Raw genomic sequence first — 22,134 nt, 5'->3', positions numbered from 1 at the left:
GTCAGTGCCTAAGTCAATAGGCCAGAGACATAATTCACATCTTTATACAGCAAATACAAGCATGCTTGTCCTTTGTGCCCAAAGAGGATGTCTGGAGCAGTAATTGTGCTTGATTGTGATGAAAAAACATCACAATGCAAAACACCTCAGTGGTCCTAAAATAGGCCTTATTTTCTTTGTTTAAAATATACCGTAATTTCATTTCTAAAAACTTTTAGAAGGTGACTCTATTGCTTGATTCCATGATATTGCGAGTGCTGTTTTACATGTGTGCTCCCTGTTGACATTTTTATTCTGTAATCACACAATTCATGTGCAACAGGCACGAAAATCACATTGTCTTTGGTGCCTCTTAGTTTTTGATCGTCCGCCATTCCAAAAACAAAAGCAGAATCACACATTTTATCACCTTCTCCCCCCATGGCCATTTCAGCATGCGTTGCTCTTTCATCCTCCTCGAAATTGAAAACGCATGGCGGTGAGGACGGGCAGTCCGAATGTGCGCTCCAGCAGTGCACCTGCTTTTCATTTCCCAACTTGAAAGGCGTTCCTATCAAAAGGAGGAGAAAAACAATCATTCTGGCTTCACAGAGCTCACTTTCTCCCTCAGCTTGTATGCGGGTGCCCAGGTCAACCCTGTTACTCTATGCGGTGTTGGCTGCGATCTCACTGAGGGCCAATGGCGAGTTTCTTTGCACCACGTTTGCCTTTTTCATGACGACTTTGGTTTTAGTTTTATTTACTTTCCACTGGAAGTGTAGTTTGCTATATCATGGCATTGTTTGCTTGTTAAATTAACTGTTAACTTTTGGTAATGTTGCCAATAACATCCATTTCTCTCAAGAGATCGAGAGGGTTTACGGTAACTTGAAAATAGTGAGCCAATGTTGGAGCCAGTCTTTTGTTTGTTCTTTTGTTTAAAAAAATTAAAAGAGGTAGAAAATAAATTAGCATCTTATTGTCATGATAACAAAACCGCACAGAGTTTTGTTGTAGTTACCTGATATTTTACAAGGCCCACGTTTGTGTTTACTGAAACAACACAGCTATTTTCTTAAGGCTTTATGGTTTTTAAGAGTGGCTGCCAGAGTCTTTGTGTTCAAGGTATTTCTTTACTCCCCCTCGCTGCAGCGGATAGAACATTTCTCACAAACACATTCTCCATATTTAAACGAGAGGCGCAACAGCTAATAGCATTCAGCAACATTGACGTCAAGCCTGGCAAAAAGCATCTTCACAAACAGAATATACATGGATGCTTTTGATATTTGAGAGCTGCAGTGGAGGGGAAGATTTTAGTGAATTACAAATACAAATTTGGGCTCTGCGTCTCACAGTTCTAATACACTCAAAAAATATATATAATAATAATAATAATAATGTATATTTAGCATTTTAGTTTTATAACAAAATTCTATCAAATTGATTAAAAAAATCGTTAACAAAATAATAAAAAAATATATTTTAAGTTTTTTATATTTAATTTAGTTAAAAATGACATTCATTTGATGGAATTTTGTTATGAAATTGAAATGTTTAATCTCTTGAGACCCGAGCGTGACTGCTGTGATGCTAATATAGCAACTAATAAACATGCAAAAATAATAATAATAATATATATATATATATATATATATATATATATATATATATATAAACTCAGCAACAAAAAAAAGAAACATCCTCTCACTTTCAACTGCTTTTATTTTCAGCAAACTTGACGTGTAAATATTTGTATGAACATAAAAAGATTCAACAACTAAGACATAAACTGAACAAGTTTCACAGACATGTGACTAACAGAAATGGAATAATGTGTCCCTGAACAAAGGGGGTGTCAAAATCAAAAGTAACCGTCAGTATCTGGTGTGGCCACCAGCTGCATTAAGTACTGCAGTGCATCTCCTTCTCATGGACTGCACCAGATTTGCCAGTTCTTGCTGTGAGATGTTACCCCACTCTTCCACCTAGGCACTTGCAAGTTCCCGGACATTTTTCGGGGGGCAATGGCCCTAGCCCTCACCCTCCGATCCAACAGGTCCCAGACATGCTCAATGGGATTGAGATCCAGGCTCTTCGCTGGCCATGGCAGAACACTGACATTCCTGTCTTGCAGGAAATCACGCACAGAATGAGCAGTATGGCTGGTGGCGTTGTCATGCTGGAGGGTCATGTCAAGATGAGCCTGCAGGAAGGATACCACATGAGGGAGGATGTCTTCCCTGTAACACACAGCGTTGAGATTGCCTGCAGTGACAACAAGCTCAGTCCGATGATGCTGTGACACACCGCCCCAGACTATGATGGACCCTCCACCTCCAAATCGATCCTGCTCATTCCTTCGACGATAAATGCGAGTTCGACCATCACCCCTGGTGAGACAAAACCACGACTCGTCAGTGAAGAGCACTTTTTGCCAGTCCTGTCTGGTCCAGCGAAGGTGGGTTTGTGCCCATAGGTGACGTTGTTGCCGGTGATGTCTGGTAAGGACCTGCCTTAAAACAGGCCTACAAGCCCTCAGTCCAGCCTCTCTCAGCCTATTGCAGACAGTCTGAGCACTGATGGAGGGACTGTGTGTGATATTCGGATGTACCGATCCTGTGCAGGTGTTATTACACATGGTCTGCCACTGCGAGGACGACCAGCTGTCCTTCCTGTAGTGCTGTCTTAGGCGTCTCACAGTATGGACATTGCAATATATTGCCCTGGCCACATCTGCAGTCCTCATGCCTCCATGCAGCATGCCTAAGGCACGTTCACACAGATGAGCAGGGACCCTGGGCATCTTTCTTTTGGTGTTATTCAGAGTCAGTAGAAAGGTCTCTTTAGTGTCCTAAGTTTTTATAACTGTGACCTTAATTGCCTACCGTTATTACTATTGAACAAGCATGGGAAACATTGTTTAAACCCTTTATATTAAAGATCTGTGAAGTTATTTGGATTTTTACAAAATTATCTTTAAAATACAGTGTCCTGAAAAAGGGACGTTTCTTTTGTTTGCTGAGTTTTTATATATATATATATATATATATATATATATATATATATATATAGTGTGTGTGTGTGTGTGTGTGTGTGTGTGTGTATACAGTTGTGCTCAAAAGTTTGAATACCCTTGGAGAATTGGTAATATACGTACCATTTTTAAAGAAAACATGAGTGAGCAGGCAAAACACATTTCTTTTATTTCTTATGGGATTCATATTCAGCTGTAGGTTATAACAGAATGGCACAATCATAAAACAAAACATGGCAACAATGAAAAAACTGAAATGACCCCTGTTCAAAAGTCTGCATACCCTTAGTTCTTAATACTGTCTATTGCCCCCTTTAGCATCAATGACAGTGTGCAGTCTTTTGTAATAGTTGTCTATGAGGCCCCAGATTTTTTCAGGTGGTATAGCTGCCCATTCTTCTTGGCAAAATGCCTCCAGGTCATGCAAAATCTTTGGTCGTCTTGCATGAACTGCACGTTTGTGATCTCCCCAGAGTGGCTCGATGATATTAAGATCAGGAGACTGTGATGGCCACTCCAGAACCTTCATCTTTTTCTGCTGTAACCACTGGAGGGTCAACTTGGCCTTGTGTTTAGGGTCATTGCTGTGCTGGAAAGTCCAAGAGCGTCCCATGCGCAGCTTTCGTGCAGAAGAATGCAAATTGTCTGCCAGTATTTTCTGATAACATGCTGCATTCATCTTGTCATCAATTTTCACAAGATTCCCCATGCCTTTAGAGCTCACACACCCCCAAAACATCAGTGAGCCACCACCATGCTTCACAGTGGGGATGGTATTCTTTTCACTATAGGCCTTGTTGACCCCTCTCCAAACATAGCACTTATGGTTGTGACCATAAAGCTCTATTTTGAACTCGTCATTCCAAATAACAGTGTTCCAGAAGCTTTGAGGTGTGTCAAGGTGTTGTCAGGCAACCAGGCTTTTTTGTGGCATTGGCAACTCGACCATGCAGCTCATTTTTGTTTAAGTATCGTCGTATTGTGCTCCTTGAAACAACCACACCATCTTTTTCCAGAGCAGCCTGTATTTCTCCTGTGGTTACCTGTGGGTTTTTCTTTGTATCCCGAACAATTCTTCTGGCAGTTGTGGCTGAAATCTTTCTTGGTGTACCTGACCTTGGCTTGGTATCAAGAGATCCCCAAATTTTCCACTTCTTAATAAGTGATTGAACAGTACAGACTGGCATTTTCAAGGCTTTGGATATCTTTTTATATCCTTTTCCATCTTTATAAAGTTCCATTACCTTGTTATGCAGGTCTTTTGACAGTTCTTTTCTGCTCCCCATGGCTCAGTATCTGGCCTGCTCAGTGCATCCACGTGAGAGCTAAAAAATTCATTGACTTTTTATACACAGACACTAATTGCAATTTAAAAATCCACAGGTGTGGGAAATTAACCTTTAATTGCCATTTAAATCTGTGTGTGTCACCTTGTGTGTCTGGAACAAGGCCAAACATTCAAGGGTATGTAAACTTTTGATCAGGGCCATTTGGGTGATTTCTGTTATCATTATGATTTAAAAAGGAGCCAAACAACTATGTGATGGTAAATGGATTCATATGATCACTACCCTTAAATAAAAGATTTTTTTGCATGATCAGTCATATTTTCAAAATCAATGCCAAAATTTCAACATTTCTGCCAGGGTATGCAAACTTTTGAGCACAACTGTATATATATATATATATATATATAACAGTGGTGTGAAAAAGTGTTTGCCCCCTTCCTGATTTCTTATTTTTTTGCATGTTTGTCACACTTAAATGTTTCAGATCATCAAACAAGTTTAAATATTAGTCAAAGATAACACAAGTAAACACAAAATGTAGTTTTTAAATGAAGGTTGTTATTATTAAGGGAAAACAAAATCCAAACCTACATGGCCCTGTGTGAAAAAGTGTTTGTCCCACCTGTTAAAACATAACTTAACTGTGGTTTATCACACCTGAGTTCTCTAGCCACACCCAGGCCTGATTACTGCCACACCTGTTCTCAATCAAGAAATCGCTTAAATAGGACCTGCCTGACAAAGTGAAGTAGACCAAAAGATCTTCAAAAGCTAGACATCATGCCGAGATCCAAAGAAATTCAGGAACAAATGAGAAAGAAAGTAATTGAGATCTATCAGTCTGGAAAAGGTTGTAAAGCCATTTCTAAAGCTTTGGGACTCCAGAGAACCACAGTGAGAGCCATTATCCACAAATGGCGAAAACATGGAACAGTGATGAACCTTCCCAGGAGTGGCCGGCCGACCAAAATTACCCCAAGAGCGCAGCGACGACTCATCCAAGAGGTCATAAAAGATCCCACAACAACATCCAAAGAACTGCAGGCCTCACTTGCCTCAGTTAAGGTCAGTGTTCATGACTCCACCATAAGAAAGAGACTGGGCAAAAATGGAATGCATGGCAGAGTTCCAAGACGAAAACCACTGCTGAGCAAAAAGAACATTAAGGCTCATCTCATTTTTGCCAGAAAACATCTTGATGATCCCCAAGACTTTTGGGAAAATACTCTGTGGACTGACGAGACAAAAGTTGAACTTTTTGGAAGGTGTGTGTCCCATTACATCTGGCGTAAAAGTAACACCGCATTTCAGAAAAAGAACATCATACCAACAGTAAAATATGGTGGTGGTAGTGTGATGGTCTGGGGCTGTTTTGCTGCTTCAGGACCTGGAAGACTTGCTGTGATAAATGGAACCATGAATTCTGCTGTCTACCAAAAAATCCTGAAGGAGAATGTCCGGCCATCTGTTCGTGACCTCAAGCTGAAGCGAACTTGGGTTCTGCAGCAGGACAATGATCCAAAACACACCAGCAAGTCCACCTCTGAATGGCTGAAGAAAAACAATATGAAGACTTTGGAGTGGCCTAGTCAAAGTCCTGACCTGAATCCTATTGAGATGCTGTGGCATGACCTTAAAAAGGCAGTTCATGCTCGAAAACCCTCCAATGTGGCTGAATTACAACAATTCTGCAAAGATGAGTGGGCCAAAATTCCTCCACAGCGCTGTAAAAGACTCACTGCAAGTTATCGCAAACGCTTGATTGCAGTTGTTGCTGCTAAGGGTGGCCCAACCAGTTATTAGGTTTAGGGGGCAATCACTTTTTCACACAGGGCCATGTTGGTTTGGATTTTGTTTTCCCTTAATAATAACAACCTTCATTTAAAAACTGCATTTTGTGTTTACTTGTGTTATCTTTGACTAATATTTAAACTTGTTTGATGATCTAAAACATTTAAGTGTGACAAACATGCAAAAAAATAAGAAATCAGGAAGGGGGCAAACACTTTTTCACACCACTGTATATATATATATATATATATATATATATATATATATATATATATATATATATAATGCTTTTTTTCTACTTTGGCAAGAAAATCTCAAAGTTCTCTCTTTGTACTGTCAAACAAACAAGTGATAGCCAGTGCTGAAGCATTGTACCAATCAGAAATTAGCATAATTAATTCTGATACAAGTAATGGACAGCATCGTCCAATCACTGCCAACCATGTTAAACTAAAACGATACAGTATAAAGTCTGAATCTAAGTACTGATTACCATTGTACCATGTCTGCCAACAATGTTGAGTGGTTCAAGCATCATCTGCTACCTGAAACTGAACTTTTGATCGGAAGTTTGGATTAAATGCACTTCATAGGAAAGCTATAGGATGTTCCCTTTCTTGCTATTTAGTGAATGACTTAACCTCCAGTGTGCTGTCTGTCTGCACTGGTCTCAGAACAGTTTGAAATGTACCTTATTTTCATCCTAACTCCATATAAAGCCTCGGAAAGCAAAATTTTTCAACTTTTGGATGAACTCATAGATTCTCAATGCACAGTGAATATAGGATTTAAAAGGGAAATAGAGTCCTATAGTCCTCGTATGTAGTCATTGTGTTTAACTTCGTGCCGTTTTGCGATAAATCACTCACATTTTATAATGGCATATCGGATGAAACTAGAGACTCTTGAATCTTTTGACTTAAACAGGTTTCAATGTAAAAACTTAATAAGGTTTCTTACCAGATGTAGTTTTCTTGGTATTTCTCCCAAAGACAAACTCTGCTGAGATTGGTGGCATGTTGTTTAGTCACATGACTCTGTGCGTTAAAAGTTTAACCCTTTACTGACAGCCCAGATTGTCCTGAACTGAGATCAGTCAGTTTAAATTAAATTAAATTATGCATAGCACATAGCGAAGACAAAACACAATGTCCGCACAGAAGGTAGCCGGTTCACACAAGGTTAAATCTTAAAAATAGGCTAAAATATTTTTTTGAGTGTATGGCTTCAGAGGACTAGGAATACAGTGCATTAGTACTACTTTTATGGTATGTTTTTGTCATTTTTGGAGCTCAGCAGTGTCTGTCCTCATTTACTTTCTTTGTATAGAAAAGGGCACCCTGTACATTTCCTTTTGTTTTCCACAGAAGAAAATAAGTCATACAGCTTTGGAACGACATGTTTGGGTAATAAAAAAATATGATGGAAATAATTATTCTAACAATTCTGTGAATAAGCGGTAACGATAATCACTGAGAAATTCAGTTCTATGTCAAAACTGTCTGATTTCTCCTAACATTCTTGAAACTGGTTATGCAATCAAAATAGAAACCAAAAAATGTAAAATGTCTTGCAGTTGTATGAGATGTTATTTTTTAGTGTATTTTTTTGTCATGTTATGTTATTTTTTGTAAAATACTGATAAAGAATTGTGGAATGCTGGTTTCACAATGCATGTCTGTACTATTACAGGCTCTGGGGAGCACCTGATTCGCACCATGTTGGCCAAAGAATGCTCAACCGCCATGCAGGCTGAAAATGCACACCAGGCCCTACTGGAGGCTATGCAAAACAAGTTCATCAGTGAGTCTCTCCCACTCCTCCCTGTTTTAATGTTTCTCTCTCTCTTTCAGGCTAACATCACTTCACCACATATGTGAAGAAGAGTAACCCTCAGCTGAAACTAAACAACAAAATCATTAACAACTTGTTTGACTGGAAATGAGCACTACAAAATTTCAACAGCCACAACTTTTTTAAAGTTTGTTTGGATTTGGGGATCAATAACATTCTTTTGAATGGGCTCACAAGCTTTTAGTTAAATTATATTTCTGTGGCCACAGTTATTTTCAGATGTCATAAATACTTTGTTGACAGTATATTTGAAGATGTAGCTCTTCTTTCATGTTCAGAGGCTTTGCTCGTGTGGTTCTCTTTCTAGGCTCGTGAAATTGGGTGACCGCTTGGATTTCACGAATGTAGCACACATTGTACATGTGGGAATATTTGCTGGTTTTGGCCTGTGACCTTTATAGTTTTGTTGCACGGAAATCTGACACAATAGTGGGAGATATTTAGGGTTTAATATCTTATTTTGTTTATTTTCTTGTGTTTATATTAAATGCTAAAAAGCTTGGTTAGTGAACATTATTTTCAGGGCATTTCATAAATGTCCAAAACATAACAGAGTGGGACATTTTATTATAAACATGGTTCCCACAGCCATGTAAAACCTGGATAAATCACAGAATTTTCAAATTTTGATTTCCAGGCCTGTGAAAGTAATGGAAATCAATAAAAATTTTAAAGTCATGGAAAAGTTATGAAAATTTGTGAATATAGTGAATAGTGAAAACAAATTTTTCTAGTCATGTTCTCATGAAATTGCTAGAGGTTGAGCTTAGTATAGAGATAGTAAATTATGATTACTGTTATGATTAAGACTAGAAAGGTCATGGAAATTGCAGTCGTCAAAATGTGTGGGAACCCTGAATAAATCAATAAGCCACGAGAGGCCGTTTGTAACAGTGATTTTACCACTGGTAAAGGGTGTTTTTATTCGTGACGCAAAGCAGAGTTTTTAATGGCATCAACAACAATATGATAAAGACACAGATGTTCAATAAACCATATTTATTATTAATAATAATCAGAACAAACAAGTTGTCTGCCAATTAATATGGTTCATTATCCTGTAGCAGTTTGTGCATGGCATACTATGCTTCCACTTGGCAGATTAATGTACACTGACAAGCCAAAACATTATGACCACATGCCTAAAATGCTGTTGATGCTCCACGTGCCGCCAAAACAGCGCCGACCTGCCGAGGCATGGACTCTACAAGACACCTGAAGGTGTCCTGTGGTATCTGGCACCAAAACATAAGCAGCAGATCCTTCAAGTCCTGTAAGTTGTGAGGTGGAGCCACCATGGATCAGACTTGTTTTGGGGGCCAGGGCAACACCTTGAACTCTTCTTCATGTTCCTCAAACCACTTCCGAGCAATATGTGGACTGTGGCAGAGTGCGTTATCCTGCTGAATGAGGCCATCATGGAATACCATTGCCATGAAGGGGTGTACCTGGTCTGCAATTATGTTTAGTTAGGTGGCACACGTCAAATTGATGTCCACATGAATGGCTGGACCCAGGGTTTCCCAGCACAACATTGCCCAGAGCATCACACTCCCTCCACCGGCTTGTCATCTTCCCACAGTGCATCCTGGTGCCATCACTTCCCCAGGTAAATGGCACACACGTACACAGCTGTCCACGTGATGTAAAAGAAAATGGGACTCATCGGACCAGTCGACCTTCTTCTACTGCTCCAAGGTCCAATTCCGACCGGTCAGAGATCATAGGCACTCTGACTGGTCTGCGGCTACGCAGCCCTATATTCAGCAGGGTGCGATGCACTGTGTGTTGTGACACATTCCTCAAGTAACCATCATTAAAATGTTCTGTGACTTGTGCCACAGTATCGCACATCGATGAGCCTTGGGCGCCCAACACCCTGTAGCTGGTTTGTCCCTCCTTGGACCACTGTTGGTAGGTACTCACCACTGCTGACCAGGAGCATCCCACAAGTCTTGCCATTTCAGAGATGCTCTTACCCAGTCGTCTGGCCAGAACAATTTGGCCCTTGTTGAAGTCGCTCAGGTCTTTCCTCCTGACCATTTCTCCTGCATTCAGCATGTTGAGTATAAGAACTGATTGTTCACTTACTATCTAATCTACCCAGACATTGACATGTGGCCTTGTTAGGAGATGATCAACGTCATTCGCTTCACCTATGAGTGGTCATAATGTTTTGGCTTAATGTTACTGGACCACATTCACTGTGGTAAATGTGCAGCCACAGATGTGCATATATTGCCATTTTACAATGGCTTCAAACATGGCTCATTCAATCAGAATTTAGAGTCAGAACTTTCTGTTTTATAATAATAATTAAACACAGTAAAGTACAGTTGATGAGACTATGGAGATGCTTAGACAAAATCGAAAGAGCAAAAGCCTTTTAATGGAATATTGGATAAAACTATGTTTTAAGATGCCTGTGAAGTGTGCAGTTAAGGCCATATTCTTTGTGAAGGCTGTCCAGGTTTTCACTAAAGCGTTTTAAATGAGAGGTGTCATAAAAAGAACCTGGTACTCTGTAAACAAGCTGAATACAACATGATGTGCTAAATCAATATGTCTTTAATGAAACACCACCTATCTACAATGAAATAAAACATTTCCCTCCTGTGGACTGATGATATTTGTGGTTTAAACCTAGTCTGTGTCTAACATTACTTTGGTTTTGAGATGCAATCTTTTAAATGGGCTTTAAGCCTGTCATGCTGCTCAAAAACTGTTTTCTGTATTTTCCCCTTTGGGAAAGTATGAGTATTGGCTTTTTTTTCTGCCTGCATGCTTTCTAAACAGAGTTTCTTTATCAGAGCTCCATGTGGGGTTACAGAAATAACTCATTCCATCATTAACCTATTAAAGAGCGAAAAGTGTTTTTGCTCCCAATTTTTCTCATTTGGTTAATAAAACAAAATGTTTGGAAAGAATAATTGTTTTCAGTCGTTTAGGTTGGCATGGGAAAGTACAGAAATGTATGGCTTTTCCACTCGTTTCATTAACTTCTCAGAATAGAGCATAACTAATAAATTATTCACAATATCGCTGCATTTTCTTAAATGTCTCCACTGATGAATTTTTCATGTATATTTAGGATTTGAATGGACATTAAAATGCACACGATCTTATAGTAGTGGGAAGAGGGTCACGGTTGAAATGCATTTGGCTTGTTTGTGTGTTTAAGGCTCGCCGTTCCTGGCTGGCGAGGACTGTGTTCTGGGTGGAGTCATTGTTCTGAGGTGCTGCACATGTGAAGACCAGAGGTCTGAAGACATCCAGGCTCTGCTGGGTACGTGCTCCTCTGTCTTGAAGCATGCGTAAAACACCATCCGAGCTTTTAGGCTGTTTTCTCACTTGGTTTGATAAGTTGGTTCAAATATGAGTTTGATTCTACCCCCTCTGCCCCTTCCCCTGCTGGTCTCTTATCACATCTGAACCGTGGCATATTTGCGTCATCAATGTGTGTCATAATCCGATCTTAGCCTGATCATAGTCCAGTCTTAGCCTGATCATAGTCCAGTCTTAGCCCGATTTTAGTCCGATCATAGTCCAGCCTTAATCTGATCATAGTATAGTCTTTGTCTGATCATAGTCCAGTCTTAGTCCGTGCTTAGTCCTATCGTATTCTGATCATAGTTTAGTCTTAGTCTGACCTTACTCTGATCATAGTCCAATTTTAGTCCGATCTTGGTCTGATCATAGTCCAATCTTAGTCTGATTTTAGTCTGATCATAGTCCAGTCTTAGTCTGATCATAGTCCAGTATTAGTCCGATCTTGCTCTGATCATAGTCCACTCTTAGTATGATCTTAGTCGTATCTTAGTCTGGTCATAGTCTTGTCTTAGTTTGATCATAGTCCAGTCTTTGTCTGATTTTTCTCTGATCATAGCACAATTTTTGTCTGATCATAGTCCAATCTTAGTCCGATCTTAGTCTGATCATAGTCCAATCTTAGTCTTATTGTAGTACAGTCTTAGTCTGATCATAGTCCAGTCATAGTCTGATCATATTCCAATATTAGTCCGATCTTACTCTGATCAAAGCCCAAACTTAGTCCAATCTTGGTCTGATCATAGTCCAGTTTTAGTCTGATCTTACAACACAAAACGCTGGCCCTAATGTTAAAAAAACATTACTATGTATCATAGCAAACTTTGTAACTAATACCAAGTTATTACAGATTTATTGTAGTATCAAAAACTGTAGTAACTATGGTATTTTGTTGGAAACTGTGATTATTTTGGTAAATTTTGTAAGGAATGAAATCAGGCTTTAGAGTAATAAATTGCTGAATCTTGTGAGACACCATGGATGACAACTTGCAGTTGTAGATTGAGGAAAACTCTATTTAAAAATGCAAAAAACCCTCTTGCCCCACATTTTTTTTTTTTTTTTGAGTCAAACTGAATTTTGACCACATAATTATGTAAGTGTTCATTTATTTGTAATTTCAGATTGTGTTTGTTTAGAAAAACTTGCTGCTCTTTATTCTTTCCTACCTCATTTAGTTTGTATGCAAGTTTTTGCTAATTATGCATGAATGAGACATATTTCATAGCTGTAGTTACTGAAACATCTGTATGATACGTGGGCAGACTTTGTTAACAATTTCTGAGGCTAATGGTTTATAGCAGTGTTTCCCAACCTGGGGTCTGCACCCTCCCTAAGGTGGGCACCAGAGTTTCAGGGGAGTCGTAGAACCTCATGCACTTTGAGGCAGTCAAAGATCTATAAAATGCTTGATACTAGATGGCATGTCAGCTTCCTTGTCTAACTCAAAGTGATAAGCAAAAAAAAAAAAAAAAAAACTGTGCAAAGACATTGACACCCTGGCACCTGTAGCAAAACTTCATGAAATATCACTCTACTAACCACAGACACATTGCACAACAGCAAATTAAACACAATTACTCTGCTTCTAACGGAGGTGCGCTGACTGTCACATGGCCAAGTGCTTATGAGGTTATTTTTCTTCGATCTTAAAAATTCATGGAATTTCAGCAACATATTTACCATGTACAGCAAGACTTCAAAAATCTCTTAAAACCGCATACCTTGTTGGCATGTTAACGCTTTATAATGAGACCATCAAACGGCTGCAGGGCTCTGTGCCAGGGTGGACGGTATACCAGTAGAAATATGTTAACTGCTATAAATGTTAAAGGATCCTGTCTATTGCGGTTATGCAAAATCCCACCATATGGCAAGGAATGCGCGATCCAAAAAACATACCGTAATCATATTATTATTTTTATCAGTCATTATACTTTTGCATTGGGAGAAGCGCGGACTTTCTTGTAAGTGGGGTGGGGTGGGGTGGGGGGACCACTGGTTTATAGCATTTGGTATGCTCATTTTTTTAACATAGTCTCCTCTTTAAAATTAGAGCCTGTTTACATTTATGTAAATATCCAACCCAGAATTCCAAAAACATACAAACGTAGCATGTTTAGTTAGTGTCTCCGCACTGCTGTGAGGCAGGGTGTTACTGCAAAGTTTTGCCTGTTTACTGGACATTGTTTGTGGCCAACTGGACAAACGTCTAAAGTGAGATCCAGAAGTCTGAGATCACATTGAAAATCAGGAATTATTTTTCATTTAAACCTGGAAAACATTTTAAACAAAGAAATGTAATGACGTAAAATGAAATGTTTAAGATTCTGCACTATCTCTAGATCACTAATCAAATACAAGCTTATTTGTGATGTTGAGCAAGTTAACTCCTTTATACACTGTCTGGCCAAAAAAAAAGTCACCATTTGGATTTAAATAAGCAGATACTTAAGAGCCTATGATTGGATCATTATTGCAGTGATTAATATGTTTCAGCTGGCAACAATTCTTTTAACCCTATCTGTTGCAGTGTGTAGCTTCTCATTTCTTAAACAACCATGTCAGAAGATGTATCCTGTCGTAGTGGAAAAGATGTTACTGTGTTTCAGAAGGGGCAAATTATTGGCCTGCATAAAGCAAAGAAAACAACTAAGGAGAATGCTGAAATCACTGGAATTGGGTTAAGAACTGTCCAACACATTATTAAAACCTGGAAGGATAGTAGTGAATCGTCAGCTTCATGGAAGAAATGTGGTCGGAAGAAAATCTTGAATGATCGTGATCGGAGATCACTAAAACGCTTGAAGTCACATTATAAAAAATGTACAGTAGAACTCACGGCTATGTTTAATAGTGAAAGAGCATTTCCAAATGCACAATACGAAGAGAACTTACAGGATTGGGACTAAACAGCTGTGTGGCCACAAGAATGCCAACTACTTCAATACTTCAATAAAAACTACTTCAATTTGCTAGGGAGCATAAAGATTGGACTGTGAAGCAATGGAAAAAGGTCATGTGGTGTGATGAGTCCAGCTTTACCCTATTCCAAAGCGATGGGCACATCAGGGTAAGAAGGGAAGCTCATGAAGCGATGCACCCATCATGCAGAGTGCTAATGTTATGATCTGGGGTTGCTTCAGTTGGACAGGTCTAGACTCAGCAATGATATGCAGCAGTAAAATGAAGTCAACTGACTACCTGAATGTACTGAATGACCAGGTTATCCCATCAATGGATTTTTTCTTCCCTGACGGCACGAGCATATTCCAGGATGACAATGCCAAGATTCATCGGCTCAGATTGTGAAAGAGTGGTACAGGGAGCATTAGGAATCATTTTCACACATGAATTTCCCACCACAGAGTCCTGATCTTAACCCCATTGAAGGTCTTTGGGATGTGCTGGAGAAGCTTTACAGAGTGGTTCGACTCTACCATCATCAATAGAAGATCTCGGCCAAAAATAAATGCAATTCTGGATGGAAATAAATGTTGTGATAAGGTTGTCGAAACAGTGCCACAACGAATGCGCACCGTAATCAAAGCTAAAGGCAGTCCAACAAAATATTAGAGTATGCAACTTTTTCTTTTGGCCAGGCAGTGTACAAAAAGTCAGATTTGCTTGCTTTCTTTGAAGCACACAAGATACTCTTTGAAACCTTCTAAAATCATGCTGGGATAAAATGGATTTACATAAAGGACAAGGACTTACATAAACTTGCGTAGTCCATGCCAGCTCAAGAGCATGCTGTCATTAAAGTACAATAGGGACTTAACAAATACTAAGAAATGATGAAAGCATCTACGTATATCCATTTTAATTTTTCAACGTTTCACTAAAAGTTTTATGCTGATTTTACAATTTGTAATGCAAAATTTTGCATTAAATTAGAAAAAAATTTAATAAAAGCATTTCCACATATCAGACTTTTGGATCCTACTGTATATTTGCTGAAGGGGAAAATGTAAAATAATGGTCACCTGTAGGATATCATTTTTGAGGAACATTTGAGTCATTAAAAAGACCCTTAAAAGCCATTCATAATGTTGCCCATATCATGTTCTGTTCCACAGTTCCTTTCTGATGCCTCCCTTGCATTCTTGTCTAAAGATGCTGACTATTTTTCCAGGCGTCTTTGTTTAAAAGTTCAGGAATAAACATGGCAGCTCCCTGCTTTCACAAATGGCAGAATAAACAGGTCTCAAAGTGTGGTCTGGCCTCAGAGAATAGAGGCATTGTTATGATTAGGCAACTGGGCCAACACTCAATGAAGGAACAGTCGCTTCACATTCAAAACTGATATGAATTGTGCTGCACAGTTTTGAAAAACACACTTTTCCGATATCAATCTTTGTCTGTTGTGTTGATCATTAGAGAAGCATGCCAGCGTTCATCTCAGCTGAGGCACACCCTTCCATATTCCTTTTCATGTTCCTGTAGCTCAACTGGTAGAGCATTGCAGTAGCAATGCCAAGGTTCCCAGGGAACACACAAACTGATCAAATGTATACCAGGCACTGTAAGGGCGTACTCACACTAGGCCCAATTGCCTTGTACTGTGCCCAAGCACGATTGTCCCCCCTTCCCACTCCCCCGCTGTCCTGCACTCACATTGCACTTAACGTTCTGGGCCCGAGTATGCTTACGTCATTACAATATGACTTTTTGTTTTGAAGAAAACAGGAAGAAAAGAGCTCTCACACAGCACAATGGAGTCTATCATTCTAACTTTACTTTGTGGCTTATTTGGAGTCGTTTGGGGCGTGGTGACACACGGCCCTCTCATATGCCTAATTGTCGACAGCATCGTACCACTGGAATTTATCCTTTTCATCCATTGAGCTACCAGATTTACCTTCAGATACTGAACCCGCAGTTTTTTCAGCTTGTCACGTCATCGCTCAATGGATCTTTTGTATCCACGAGCACGAAGATAGTCACGCATTTGACCAAATATCTTGGGAGTTCTTGAGTGTTGTATCCAGTTGTTCCTGTATACTCTCGTCAGCACAAATTTCCAGTAAACACTGCACCTCTGACATAGACTGAAGTGATCCCTTTGCCAGCATGCTTGTTAAATGGAACAGTTTCATCATTGACGTCATGTTTCGAGTTCCGTGCTCGGCCACGGTTAGCGATCACACTAGATGCGTACCGTGCCCGAGCCAACTGAACCGTGCCCAAGCCCACCTCTTCAAGCGGGCCAAGGCACGGTTCAGCATATGGAGCGATCGCACTAGTCAAATGAACTGGACTTTGGGGGTCAAACGTGCTCGGGCACGGTTCAGATCGCCTAGTGTGAGTACACCCTAAGTCGCTTTGGGTAAAATGTAAATAACGCATTCCACAAATATGTTACACTTTGGTGTCCCATAACTTAAAAAAAAAAAAAAAAAAAGGATTAGAGGCACAAATCCCATGTTTGTTGTTGTGAGAACTATGAGATATGTTAAACTACTATTTAATGTAAAATTAATTTTTACCTAAGTTATTGTTAGATTTTTAATTTTTTTTTAATTTTTTTTTAATTTTAATATATGGGATATACTGTATAAGTTTATCAGATTCTACAGACTAACATTTGGTATCAAATTAGCTAGCACCTCCTGGTTGACCGTTTAATTAAAGGCTACATTTACAACCATGTTACTCATTCTGGTGTATTTTTTTATTATAGAAAACTGAATGTGTTCCTGTGTAATGGCTTTTTAGTTGCTGAATCTCTCCACCATTCTTTCCCTTTTTGTACATAGTGGAGTTTCTGTGGAGCCATACTACAGAGAGCATGTGTGTGGGATACATGTCTGCCCAGGACAGTAAAGCCAGGGTAAGAAATTCCTATAGTGACACAATCATCAGAGGTTCATACTGCCTCAACAGAGCAGAATGTTTGGTGGGACTGGGGCAGGCAATGGAAGGCAAAATAGATCGAAAGGGACTCCGAAAGGGAAATTGGCTATATGGGATAATGGACAGTTATAATGTTTAGGAGTCTTTATACTAAAATTTTAGTTTGCAGAATGCTGTGTATTACTAGTTTAAATCAAGTTTTCAAGTGTAAAAATTAAAAAATGTGTATTAGTAGGAATGGAAACCCTGAACCAATTCTTATTCAGAACGTTCCAATACCGGAACCATGAATGTTCGTTTCTGTTTACGGTTCTTGAATGTGCATTATTCTATTCCGATGCAGGCGGAACACCGTAATAAAATGCTTTCATAGTGTTTTCTGCAGCGCTTTTCAGCTGCTCTGCTACCAATGTAGTACGATTTCCTCAACTTGTTTGAGCTTGTTCTTTTTAGAGAATGAAAAACATACAGCGTTAACAGTGTGGTTCTATTCACGAACCAATGACTCTTATGAGCCTGTTCTTTTTAGTGAATGAAAAATATTTTTCAATCAGTCTGAGAGGTAACTGAATTAATCTGACTTACTGAAACGCAAGTTATTACTTTTGTCTCAATGTCCGACTCCATGAACTGTTACAGTGAGGCACTTGCACTGGAATTTAACGTGGCCAATTCGGAAACATTACAATGTTTTAAAAGTATATCTGCAAGACTTAAACAGTATGCCTGTTAACATGATTTTAGTGTGATAAAATCGCTTATTAACCTTTTCAGTGTAAAGTTACATCCAATTTTACATAACTACAATCCTAAAATGAATTTAAACAACTTTACAGCTCAAATAATACTACTTTTAACTGAAGAATTTATGTATGTGCTTTTTTTTATAAAATATAAGCTTTCTGCCATTAAACCCTCCAAACATTGGCCCCATTTACTTCCATTGTAAGCCTGTAACCTAAAATTTTGCTCTTTTTAAAGAAAAGGAGGGACTAGTCTAAATAATTGATTGTGGTAATCAACATTATGCCACAAAGGCTGTCGATTGAGCTTAAAGGAATAGTTCACCCAAAAATGAAAATTCTCTCATTATTCACTTACCCTGATGCCATCCCAGATATGTATGACTGTTTTTCATCAGCAGAACACAAATTAAGATTTTTAGAAGAAGATAGAGCGCTGTCAGGTCATTATTAGAGTATTATTTGTATTATAGTATTTTGTATTATTTGTGTATTATTTTAAGTATATTTAGGACTTGTTATTGGATTGCCTTTATGCATGCTTTTTTACCAAATATTAATTTTTCAAAAGTTCTAAAAGAATCCTTAATGGAATTGTTAGGGAACCGGAATCATTAAGACGAATCTGAACCACAATCATTAAATGCCTTACTATTTCCATCCCTGTTTATTTGTGTTATCATTAAAAAGATTATTATTATTAATGAGGCTCAGGGCAACCTAGGCATGAGGACTTCCTTATGCCAAGAAAATGGTGAGGACATGGCAAGCCACCCCTTCCCCATCTAACATATAGCTATTCAAAGATTCAGAGACACTGTTGGACTAAAGATAATTAGTTCATAGGTTTCTGTTATATAATTGAAACGATATTCTCATAGAATGAAGCTGAACAAAAAGAGCTGTGCTGACGAATTCTACCTTTGACTGAACGTTACGGGTCTGCGTGCATCTGTCTTCTGACGACTTTAAGGAACGAGAATGGCATAAAGACACCAACTTATTCCTGTACCATTCCAGAAACATTCCTCCCATTCCTGCATGCATTGTACTACAGTGTGTGGTGTGTGTGTGTGTGTGTGTGTGTGTGTGTTTGATGAGATGAAAGCCCAGAGCTGATTAGTAGCTCAGCGAGATAAAGAAAACAGTACAGAGCTCTTGGAGTGAGTGCCATTTTAACTGTTTCTATTCAAGCCAGTAGCTTGGAGCATGGCAGGAAGTGTGCATTGACCCGTTTTAGAATAGTCCTTTGTTGAATTTGTGCTCTGAACATGGCCTCTAGTCAGTTTTGCAGGAGCCAATGTACTCTTTGTCCATTCTATTGTCAGAAAGGGTTTAGGTTGGATAGAAGCAGAGGCTTGCTGTTGCTTCAAGCTCTTTGGCTCTTATGCCTGGCATTGATGAATCTCTTCCACTAACGAGCCTTCTTACCTTCAAACTCCTCAACCTTTTCTGTGTGTATCTATGTTTACATGGTTGCTATGTTGGGCTGTATGTTGCAGTAAGGGTCTGTATAGGGGCCCTTCATGTGTAGAGCATGTTTGAAGAGCCAAAGAAATTTGACTTATGATTGTAAGAAAACACTTTCTTTGGCACGGACAAAGGTGCAAAGACGTTAAACTCCCAGAAAACACTTCATATCCTCGCTTCAGGTAATGTCTTTGAAAGGAGAATGAAGGTGCGGTGGTAATTTCCCGCTGAGCGTACTTACTCAGAGGCAAATAATGTTAATGCTAAACCTGCCGTGACTGCTAACAGCATCGCTCATCAAGATATCTTGTCAATCGCTTGGTTTCTATTTCCGGTGCATCAAGCTGGGTAGCTCCACCCACAGTTAAATTTGATTGATGCAAACTTGTTGCATCGAGTTTAGTTAGGACGAAGTGTTACTCTTGAGTTCATCATCAGGGATCACATCCATCCATCCATCCATCCATCCATCCAAATGTATTAACTAGTTTGCATGTCCATCCATCTTTGCATGTCCGTACATCCATCCATCCATCCATCCAAATGTATTAACTAGTTGCACATCCAATCATCCATCCATCCTCATTTTTTGAAACTTTTAGAGAAGTCTTAACATTCTCTAAACTGTAAGTGAAATTGTCACAACTGTTTTATGGGACATCACAACTTTATTGCACATCTGCAAAATGTAGTAACTCACCCAAAACATTTAATTCATGCTTCAAAACCTAGTTATTGTGTCAGTAAATTGGCCAATGCCACCAAAATGAAAAGTTTTTTTTTGTCATCGTGTGAGCCGTACTGGTCAAAATGTTTCGACGTTTTTTCACCATGGCAGTCAACCCTGGAAATGTTTGTTATATCCAAATTTCATTTTTGTTCTACTTTTTTGTTGACACTGACTGCTTACTGTACTATACAAGAATGTCAGTTTTGTCTAGCTGAATGCTATTGTGTATCACACTGAGCTTTTTAGATACTGATTTCAACTGGGAAAAGTCAATACTGTACAATACTGTAGTACACAGAAAAAGGATATTCACATTTGTATGTATACAGTAAATTTATTTTTGTAGCAATGTGTTACATGTAAACAGAAAATTCACATTTGCATGTCCGTTTTTACACATTTCTTACATGTAAAGTCATGAACAGAAAATTGCCACAAAATTACATCTATGCATTAAAAAAAAAAAAAAAAAAAAACGCAACAATGAAAACACCTACGGTAGTTCTGTAAAAAACAATAAATTGTACCTGCTCACAGTAGTAACACTACAAGTTCCCATCTTCTTGGTGGACATCCTGTCGCTCTTGTTGGTCTGGCCAGAGATTTAGCAGACATCACAAACATTCCATGTCATAGATATTTATGGAATATACATGTATGTCTGACATATTTTGATAATTGAATGGATCATTTTGCATGTGATGGCTCACATGATGAAATAATGTTTAAAAGTTAATGAAGAGTATGACAATTTCACTGAGAATCAACTCATATTTGATCAGTAAGCAATGTGCATTTAGTTATTGTGCAAATTGTAGACAATTTGTACTTATTCTTTTGCAAACATGCCAATTGAAGAAATTCAAATCTGGTGTGAACAAGAAACTAATTGTTCAGAGATTTGAACTTATTATTTTGAAAAAAAAAAATAAACATTCTCATTCGAGAATTGAGCCAAAGCGATTGAGAAAAACTGTAAGATGAGCAAAGAAGAAATGTTCCCATCCTGCACAAGTATTTGCTAATATAAGTACGGTGACCAGACGTTCCGTTTTTAAGAGGTGTGTCCCGACAATTTTCGAAACAATGTATGTCCCGGTTTCAGCTGGTAGGCTCACTGATATTTTTCTAATTACATTTAATATACTCATTTTCCTTCTCGTTATTGTCTTTGGTTTTGTTTGCAGAGAAGAGAAGAAATTTTGATGCGTCGCACGTTGATTTGACGATATTTTCATTCTAGTCTTTCAGCAAATCCGCTGAAATGTATCTGGTTTCAATGGCAATGACGTTGTGCGCTTTGTGCGCACTCTTTGGCCCTGTCCCAATACCCCCACTTGCGGCTTTGGTCTTGCCTACTTACCCACTTGTCTTACGTATTTCCAGTGTATGACCACTAATGTGCAAGTAGACGTGAAAACTGTGAGTGTGTGGATGAATTTTGATTGCACGTTGGGACACTCGTAGACTTAAAGATGTTAGTGCTGGTTGCGACAGCTGTTTTTGTCTTTTCACTCAGCTGAAGACTGATTGTTTTTGGTAGCAGTGACTGTTATAGCCTACTAAAAATAATAAATAACTACAAATGTTACCCATCTTTTCATTTATTAATACACTACTGGTTGTTGGAAGTGTATTGTGCTGTAGAAAATATGTAAGTAAAAAATTTTATAATGTTTTTATTGTGTGAATATAATTGTAAAAGTTAATTAGTTTTACTCATTTTGATTATCAATACTTTGCACATTAAAAAATGTTTAACTGTAAAATTGCGTCGTCCATAACTACTGTAAAATATTAAATACAAGCAATTTCTTTCTACTTTGTTTCTCAATACACTGCATAAAACTCAATTAAAAAAAATTAAAAAACTTTATTCTATAAACCTGTGATCCATTAATAGCTACTAATACAAACCATTTAAATTAAATGCTTTGGCTTGTCATTTATATAAGACGACCAAAGACTGCTTTACACAACTTATCAGTATGTGGTCTCATACAACAAATAAAAAGCATTAAAACATATTTTTTAAATACATAAAGATGAGAAAGAACC

At 38.5% G+C, this 22,134-nt stretch overlaps 1 protein-coding gene across 3 annotated transcripts in view; it reads left to right on the top strand.

The window, feature by feature from the left end:
• The window catches only part of LOC127412387 (threonine aspartase 1-like), a 58,539-nt gene that overhangs the window by 26,204 nt on the left and 10,201 nt on the right, over nt 1-22,134 (top strand). For all 3 annotated transcript variants that reach the window (XM_051648699.1, XM_051648697.1, XM_051648700.1), the window contains 3 exons: nt 7,789-7,899; nt 11,132-11,236; nt 17,037-17,110. In XM_051648699.1, the coding sequence (XP_051504659.1) occupies nt 7,789-7,899; nt 11,132-11,236; nt 17,037-17,110 (290 nt within the window). The remainder of the gene's footprint in view (nt 1-7,788; nt 7,900-11,131; nt 11,237-17,036; nt 17,111-22,134) is intronic.

The sequence above is a fragment of the Myxocyprinus asiaticus genome, chromosome 21 (genome assembly GCF_019703515.2).
Source record: "Myxocyprinus asiaticus isolate MX2 ecotype Aquarium Trade chromosome 21, UBuf_Myxa_2, whole genome shotgun sequence".
Taxonomy (NCBI): Eukaryota; Metazoa; Chordata; class Actinopteri; order Cypriniformes; family Catostomidae; genus Myxocyprinus; species Myxocyprinus asiaticus.
This window is presented reverse-complemented; position numbering and strand designations above follow the sequence as displayed.